This window comes from Vitis vinifera, chromosome 19 (assembly GCF_030704535.1).
Source record: "Vitis vinifera cultivar Pinot Noir 40024 chromosome 19, ASM3070453v1".
NCBI lineage: Eukaryota > Viridiplantae > Streptophyta > Magnoliopsida > Vitales > Vitaceae > Vitis > Vitis vinifera.
In genome coordinates this window covers 10,801,940-10,811,300 of record NC_081823.1, presented here as the reverse complement: position 1 = coordinate 10,811,300, position 9,361 = coordinate 10,801,940, and the positions used below count along the sequence as shown (strand labels likewise).

General features: G+C 38.7%; 1 protein-coding gene across 1 annotated transcript; it reads right to left on the bottom strand.

Annotated features, from left to right (window-relative positions):
* Positions 1-5,141: 5,141 nt before the first annotated feature.
* LOC100261722 (scarecrow-like protein 18) lies at positions 5,142-7,205 on the bottom strand. Its single transcript, XM_002265609.3, has one exon. The coding sequence runs from the start codon at positions 6,859-6,861 to the stop codon at positions 5,620-5,622; it is 1,242 nt and encodes a 413-aa protein (XP_002265645.1). The 5' UTR covers positions 6,862-7,205; the 3' UTR covers positions 5,142-5,619.
* Between the last annotated feature and the right edge of the window lie 2,156 nt (positions 7,206-9,361).

Below are 9,361 nucleotides of genomic sequence, written 5' to 3'. Positions count from 1 at the left end.
AAGGATTTCAAACCAATTTGAGAAATGCCAAATTGATTTCAACCATGCTAAAATTGAAAAGTCTAATTTTCGGGTGCATATCAATTGTGATCTTGGCTAATTAGAATTAGGTTTATTAACTCATTTTGTTTGATCATATGTAAGACCAAAATGAATAATCTAGGGTGTTATTGTCAAAACAAGAAATAAAGTCCGTTAATTTAAAATACTCTTGAGATCTAGACTTTATTTCTAAATCATATTTCTAGATTTAAATCAATCCTAAGATCTTGTTTCATCTTGGATTGATTCTTTCATTATCAAAGTAATAAAAAAAATTTGGAGATTAGATGTCGTCTTTTTATTTTCTTAAATTCATAAGATAATATTTTAAAAAATCTTTATTTAGATTAGGGTTTTATTGAGATTTGAAAAACAATTGGTTCTTCCTAACTTAAGTATCTAAACATGTAAGTGTCGGTCCCATAGAAGGACAACCTAGATACTACAATTCATAGTGCTCTAGGATCAATTCGTTCTTAGGCTCTAGAATTTATATAACTAAGATTCAACTGTTAGCTCTCTTTTTCTTGTTCTGTCGCTCGATTCATCAACTAATACGAACCAAGATGACAAAGGGATTGATGCAAGTGAGTTGATTATAATTCTAACCACTGTGGACAAGTGGACATGATACAGTGATTCATAAAAAAGTCACTCAACCACTCTATGCTTGTTTTATATATAAAAAATCATTGGTTTACTTGAGAAAATTAAAATAAAACTTATAGAGTTGACCAAGTACAGTTCCTCAAAAGAGGGTTGTTGAAAGATTTTTAAATTAGAGAAGCTAATATGGGTGCCTACAAGATAATCCCTCAGGACTGACTTATTGGGGGCACCCGAAAAGAAGACGCTCTTAAAAATAAAAAGAGTATGGAAGCATCTAATAGTTATACCTTTTTATTAGTTTTTTTTTTTTTTTTTATTGCCTTCGAGGAAAAAAAAAGAGTATGGAAGTAGCCCACTGCACACCAGCAAAGCAGATGGCATGGCAGAAAATAAGTCATCTTTCTTTATCTTTTTTTCTTGAATTTTTATTCCATGTAGTGAATGGGAATTCACTTGAAAGTGGAAATTAAAGGAGCCTCATCTCACAGACACACATACTCTCTCTCTCTCTCTCTCTCCCTCTCTCTCTCTCTCTAAATCATTTGGGTTGGATAATGCTCTGATGGGAGAAGTTGTACGAACGACCAAAATAAATACACCAGCCAGCCTGCTCTTCCTTTAACTTCTGGCGCACGGCCCATCCACCGAACCTTGACATGTCCCTATACACCACACCTATTCTCCCCCTATATATGTACACATTTCTAATAAATGAAGGCAAAATGCTGTTTCTACGAAATGCCCATTATTTAATGTATGAAATCTACCCTCTCTTCCTTCTCCAGATTCCAGCTGATCCTCGTCCCTTTCACTCTCCATGACCACACCCCCATTTCCTTAACCCACAACTTACTCTCTCCGTTTCTCTCTCTTCTTGCAGAGAATCCTCTGCTCTTCAACAGTTTTTATTGATGGGCTACGAATCCTATGTACCCATGTCCTAAAATATTTCATACACCACTTATTTACTGATCATCATCATCACCATCATCATACACACATTACACCAACAAACACATACGAAACAAGTCTGAAATCCCTTGTTTTAAATTCCACAACTGTGTACCTTAGATATTCATTCATATATCACATATGCTTTCTTTTAGTAGGTCTATGTTTGGGTATGTTCTTTCTAATGTCTACGACAGTGGACAGTGGACAATGACTTTGTTGTAGTACCACTGCTCAGCTTCCCCTCTACTTGAACCAATCAAATAGATAAAACAAATACAATAGGGAGATATATGCTCCCAGTTTGAGGTGTGTAGGTATTGATTTTTGCTCTTTCCTGGGGCAGTGAGGGCTAAAATACCCTAACGCGGTAGTTGTGACTTGTTTGGGTGCCTTCTGAACTATTTGTACTATTTGAATGAACAACACATTACATCAATCTCAGTGGGAGCCCAGCCCACAGGATATATATTATATATATAACTTTGGATTTTGACTAAGGAAAAGCTATTAAATGGTCCTTGCATCTTTGGAAGAATGAATGGATGGACGGATATGAATGAGTAAACTCTGTTGTTTCCCTTTTCTTTTGAGGGGGGTTTTGGGTATTCGGCTATGCCTTCTGTTGCCTGTGGTATCAATGATTGTACTCTTTAATCTATAAGTTTGGTTTCCCGCTCTTATACTCTTTAAGCCTGACGTTCGAATCACTTAATTAATTAATCTATCATTTCAGAAGTCCAATATTGCTCCTTTATTTCATCTTTTTCCAAACAAGACACAACAAGGTCTTAATATTACAGTTGTCATTAACCAAACTATATTGTGTTTAAAGAAGGTGAATATATAACAAGTAATATTCCCGCATTACGTGTGGGAACAAAAATGACCATGCAAAATGCAGATCAATATCGACTGTCCATGGCCTTGGTGGGGATGGACCACGGCCACATGTTAGGGAAAATGGTGCCTTTCTCACCCAGCACCCACTCTTTGAGTGTTATTTTCAGTTTGACCTTAGAAATGAAGACTCTCGACATTTACTAACTTTCCCAGCATTCTTATTGGTGGCTTGACAGCATGATGATGGTGGTTTTGGCTCTACAGTCCAAGATAATTAGTAGGCAAGCACGACCAGTCGAAGGGTGCAATTGGCTTGTGCAGCATACTCTTTCAGAAGATGTTCCTTTTATTGGTTGGATCAATCATTGCTTCTACATGTTGATGTGATAAGGTTGGTTTTCAACTTGATTCTTTAACGAAGGTGTGATTTTGAGTTTTAAAGGAATTGAAAACACTTCACAAATTGAAGTGATCAAAAGCTAAATCACTCTTGTACGGACATAGAGAGTTGTGATGTTGCTATTTGTTTTTTTTAAAGTTACCATAAAATGTATAACATAATGACCCAAAAGTGAATGGATGCTTCACCAACTCTGATTATGTTATCTGAGGAATAACCGGTGAAAGGAGTGTTAACGTGTAGAATATAGATCCTCGGTCGCGTGAAATGTTGCTGTATCTCTCTGAAGGCTGAAGGTCACCCCACTAGCATCAGTGGGGTCCACAATTATGAACTAGTAATTGTCTGCATGGTCCTCCAATATAATGACAGCCAATGCCGTGGACATCCGACTTCGATCTTCTATCATATTCACCATAGAGATGCCCCAAGTTATTATTATTTAATAGTTCTTAATTTTAGTATGAAGTGAACTTTTATCATAAAAATCCAATTAGATTATGACCCGACAGTGAAAGTCAGTGAGAACTTTAATTCGTCTCAGATTTGCCTTGCTGGTTTGTTAAACATTGTAAATGTTGTACGTTAGATTTCCATTTTTATTTTCATTTGATCACCCCTTGTAGAGGCTTTACTTCATTTGAGTCTAGTCCTTAAGAATACCCAATTAGAAGTACCTAGAATTGTCATTTTCTTCCCTATTTTTCCTCTTTCTTTTTTAAACCACCAATTCAGGTTTGTCTGGCTAGCATTGTCATATAAGGAGCTAACATACTGATGGAGTTGGTAGATAGGTAAGATAGAATGATTGAATTTTGTGTGTGTTTGTGAGAACTCAAATTAAAAATATAGAGAAAATGGCCTCTCTATTCAAGCTATAGGAGAACTAAGAGGAAAAATATTTTGGACTGGCAAATACTGTCAACCATGCATACTTTTGGTCTAGGTTAATGATGATCACCTAATAAAAATTTAGCGAACTTATAAAATCAGTATTTGTAGAAAAGATGATTCTTTTATGAATTAGCAATAGCAATATCAGGGGAATGATACTACTAGGGGTCATGAGGAAGACCAAAAGCGTGTGAAGATTGAAAGAGAGCTAACTCCAAGCCAAAGGGAAGGATTAGATAGGTCATGATGATAAGGAGATAGATATGTGTACCCAAATATAAATGAAGAAGAATATTCTTATGATGACAGCATGCAGAAGAACATATCGGTTTGCTTTGATTTACCAATATTGGATGATATTGTTTATGGCAGATCTCACCTTAAAACTATGATTGTAATAAATGTTATGTGGGGGAGAGGGAGGGAGTAGTAATAGAAGCTGAGGGGGTTGGTCCAAAAGGTAACGTCTGAAACAGAAGGATGAATGGTTGGATATTGTGTCATGTCATGCGTGCACAAGGCCAAGCTAAAGTCATAACACAACACGCAACACGCAAGCAACCTTTGTGATATGCTGTGCCGTGCGTGGGCGTCGCCCCCCACCCCCCCTCCTCCCCCCCTCATAACCATCTTATCAGTGTCAGCCCCCAGAGTAGACAACCTAAAAGCTTATAATGGTATCTCTCTATCCTCCACACACAACTGTTGCATCTTGTCATTTGAATAACTCGGGCTTGAGCTATATTTCCCTTTGCTGATTGCATCGTTTTGACAAGAAAGTTTGGGATAAAATTGAAGGCCACAAGGTTTAGCAGGTCTGATTGATATATTTGCTTCTGAAGAGGAGTGGAGACAGAGAGAGAGTTGATAAACAAAGAAAGAAGAAAAGATGGGTGGTCCCTGAAAAACCACAGGACTCGAGAGATCCATTGCAGGAAGGCTTCCAAAAGGAGGGGTCATAGAGGGAGGCAAGGTAGGCAGCCACAAGCTCTATTTGAGAACTTTCATGGTTTTGTTGAGGGGACAAAAGGCAGAAATTAGGGTAATAAATGGTGCAATGGCAAAGACAGTAATAGGTATATACGGGTACTTAGTGCAGAAAACAAGAACCCTCATGCACCCATCTCTTCTTGAAAGCACACCAATGACGGAGACAAAGGAATTTTGGGGAACAAGAGCAGCACATTTGCAAACACCATGACCATGGCTTCCAATTTTATAATCTAGTTATTTCATTAAAAGAAAGAACAACAAGATAAGACTACTACTGCAAATACTATATTAAAAATAAAAAGACACAACAGAAAAATTAATTTATTAATAAATTGTAGTAACCCCATGAAAAAAGATGGTGGTCTTTAGATTAACTTAATTTAATACTCCACACTGCAACTGTTGCCGTCCAAAAGGTTGAAGAGGATTTGGTTATGGAATTAATTGAATTAAATAAGGGTTAAATAAACTGAGTGAGATAGACAAAGAAAGAGAAATTTAAAGGCGACAAAGGGCCGGAAACAATTAATCTCTTTGAACCCAACAAAACTCAGTTTCAGCTCCCCAAGAAAGACCAGTTGAGCAAAGGTGCATGGTGAAGCGGCTGGTAGTTCAGAGCCGTTTCTTCCAAAATTTTGCATGCAAACGTACACATTAGCAATGCCCTCCCATGCATGACTCCCTTCAAACGGCTTCAATAGCATTAACTCTTTAATTGTTTCTTATGGGTTATATTTATATGCAGGTTATATGGGAATTAACCAGCAGCTGAAGCAGAAAGAGAGAGGACCCAAACCAAATTAACCCCTTTCTTCTTTCTTTCCGAAGTACTGGTGGTTTGGATTGGGAAGGCTTAGAATAGAAAATAGGTACCTAGAAGGGATCTTTTAGTGCCATGAAGAAACGGAGAAAAGAGCTTGATTTTGCCAACCTAGGAAGAAAGAATCGTTGATAATCTGCAGCCGGTAACCTTCAGAAGGATAATGGAGCCTCAGGAGGAGCTTGGCCTGCGACAGAGCAAAAGGGCTCAGGGGAACGTTTGAGAAGCCGGAGCTTCTCAGCATCACCTCCCACGACTCGAACCTCTCGTGGCGTTCCCTTCTGTTGTCTCCCTCTGCCGACACGATGTCTACGATTTCTCTTCCAAACCATATTCGCTCAACGGCCAGCCTCTCCCGACTGGTAGGTGGCAGCGTCGCCTCGAGAGAATCGAACACGGCTGTGTAGTGGTCCAAGGCCTCCACGAATCTCTGCAAGAAAAGTGGATGATTATGATTGGCTTCTCTCTCGGCGATGGTCACCACCTTAGGTTCCATGGCCTTGATTTTGTGGAGGAAGAGGCGTAGATCACGGGAATCGTCCTTGAGGAGCCTGTGCAGATAAAGCACACAATTCACTGCAAGAGTTTCATCAGGGAGTAGTTGAAGCGCAGAGGGAAGATAGAGAGGCACAGATGTAGGGTCATTGCGGAGTAGAAGTGGGTGGAATTGGAATTTGAGACCAAGGGACTGCGCAAATTTCAGAAGGCGGTCGCCAGTTCTCTGGAGTATACCCAAATCTTCGCCAGTTCCAGTGATTCGGATCATGGGAGGAGGGTGAAGGTTGCCACAACGCTCAGCTATGGCCTGCATCAGAGGGGGCCATTGCACCCCGTGCATGATGTCAAAGTCCAGGATGTGGATCGCCCTTTGCCCTTCAATGGCTTCCAGAATAGCTTGATTGGCAGTGAGCTGACTGAACCTGATGAATGGGGTTATTTGGTTCAGGGAGAGATACGTGGAATGAAACGCCTCAGAATCTGCAGCAGCAGTATTAGCACTAGCAGACATGGCTCCACTACTAGTAGCTGGTGTGGCATAGCGACTGAGGCGGAGGGAGAGGGCAGCGGAAAATTGGTGGACCAAGCGCTCCGTTGAGTCACCAAAAGGAGAGGAGTTGGAGGAGAGGATGGAGAGGAGGCGGCGAGCGGCGGAGAAGTCAGATTGGGAGACAAGCTCGGCGCAACTTATAAGTAATTGCCGCATTTGGATTGCTGGAGGGGAGAACGCACGTGATGGCTGTGGAATCTGATACTGCAGATCCGATGGGTCCTCTTCTTCTTCATGGGAAGAACTGAATGAACCCAGCATATCTGATAACTAACAAAGCACTCCACTGGTGGTGGTGAATTAATACTCTTTTCCCTTTGGGAGGACAAGACTGTGGATGAGAGGAAAGGATGGAAATATATGTATATGTGAGAGAGGATATTGAAAATATATCTGAAAATGAAAATATATAAAGCTGACTATCTAAGGTAGAAACATGAACATTGGTAGAGGAGGAAGAGGAGGAGGAGGAGGAGAAAGAGAAGAAAGAGGTGATGGGGAAGCTTGCAATCCTTTACTTTAACGTAACATATGATGATGGTGCAGTTTCTTATCTGCCAGAAGATGGGAACAACTGATACTAGTAGTAGTTAGTAATAGCAACAGTGTTCAGTGTTCCGTGTTCTTTCCCCACCCCCTTAGCTACCTTCCACAGTAGCTACTATATATTATTCTTCTTTTTCTTAATCATATTCATTTGTCATAACTGATAATCAATGGACATTGATTCTGAATTTTCCCTTAATTAAGAGTGTAAATATTTATCTTTAATTAGTAATCATGCAACTCGGTCCAAATACCCTGACTAATTTTAGGTGTCCATGGGCTAATTAAGCTAAGTGCATACACAGCTTCTTCTTTTTTTCTTTTTTTTTTGCCTCAAACCCAATTGAAATGACCTCAATCTTATTATTAGTGTTTTTATATTTTTAATTTTATTTTAATTTTCGGTTTTTAATATATATTGCAATATTTTATAATAAGTCTTTCAAGTTGTATACAGGTTGGATATGTCAGTGAAATTTTGGACACGCCTAAATTTGGGTCATGGCTGGACGGACTCACTGCCAACTACTTTTTGTCACGTGTATCCGGAATCTAGTTGTCAAATTTGTTTATCCCATGTTTCATTCTGGATTAACATATGTGGAACTCATAGGATATAAACTATTATAATATTAATATAATTAAGTTTAGATGTTTTCTCTCAACATATAAATATACAGAATGATAATCGGATGTCTCTTTTAAGAGAAGAAAATTTTGGCATCGAATATCACATGCCCTTTTTTGGAGAAAGCATGCGACCCGGTTTATCACGAGGACCTGATGAAACCCATAAAAAAAAAAAAGGCAATGGTAGGAATCACCTGGAGACCCAACTCAGAATCATGTTGGACTTTTGGACCCAATTTGACCCACTTTTCTAACCAGTATTAATTGCATCACTTAAGGCTCATTATTTGCAATGATAATAATTCTGAGAAAAATCAAGAAGTTTGTATATATTGCTTTAAAAGTCGAGCTTCTTCCAAACAACACCATTCTGTACGTTTGTGCCTTGTATTTTTATTTATCTTTCACCTCTCTTTTGTTTATGATTTGTCACAGTAAACTAGTGGGAGAGATGGTTATGGAACCAATTCATGTTTCTCTTTCACCACCGTATCTTCATCAAGTCGATCTCCATATTCAAAATCAGTTTCCTCTTCCATATCTCCAACAACCCCTTCCAACTCTCAATCAACCCTTCAATATTAAGCTAGATTGTGACAACTACTTGCTTTGAAAGAATCAGCTTCTGAATGTTATAATCGCCAATGGGTTTGAAGATTTCATAGATGGAACTAATGTTCCTCTTCCCCGATTCATAAACCCACTTCTCTTCCTTAGTCATAAAATGGATGCTCAGTAAAATCATTGGACTCACCAAAGCCTTGGAGATTTGGAACACTCTCAAGAGAACCTATGCTATAGCATCTCATTCTCGTAACTTAGAGCCTCACACTAAAATTCAATCAATCAAGTAAGATGATCTCATTACTGACGAGTATGTTTTTAAGCTTAAGAATATTGTGCATAAGCTTACTTCCATTGGTGAACCTGTCTCAGATAATGATCAGTTGATCTACCTATTTCAAGGTTTAGGAGCTAATTATAATCCATTTGTAACATCTTTCAATGCTAGATCTAATTAACCAACCATAAAGGAGGTCCATAGTCTTTTTTTAAGCTTTGATCTTAGATTAAAGAGGCAAAACATTGTTGAACAATTGAATCTAAATATATCTCAAGCTAATCTTGCTGCTTTTGCTAACAAGAAACCCTTCAAGACAAACCAACAAAACTCTCAAAACTTCCCTTCAAAATCTCCACCTCAGCCTTACTACAACCCATAGAACCAGAATTTTTCCCATATGGTAACAAAAATTTCTTTACTCCATAGAACAACTAGTTTAGATCCCAATTTCAGGCTGGAATTCTTGAAAAACGTCAAGGACCATAGTTCAGGGAAAATGACAACAATGTCAGAATTTTCAAGCTACAAAAGAAAGACCCAAATGCCAAATTTGTAAAAAAAAATGGTCATGAAGCTCTCAATTGCTACCACCATGCTAATTTTAGTTTGTATAGTCCCACTTCTCAAGCTCAAAACTTGAGTCCCGTGGCAGTCATGATAGCAAGTTTCTCTATTGCTTCTTTAGGCTCAATGACCGATGGTGCTTGGTACATGGATTCTAGAGAAACACACCACTTGACT

Coding starts and splice junctions, on each gene's coding strand:
- LOC100261722 (XM_002265609.3), bottom strand. CDS start 6,861: ATGCTGGGTTCATTCAGTTCTTCCCATGAAGAAGAAGAGGACCCATCG.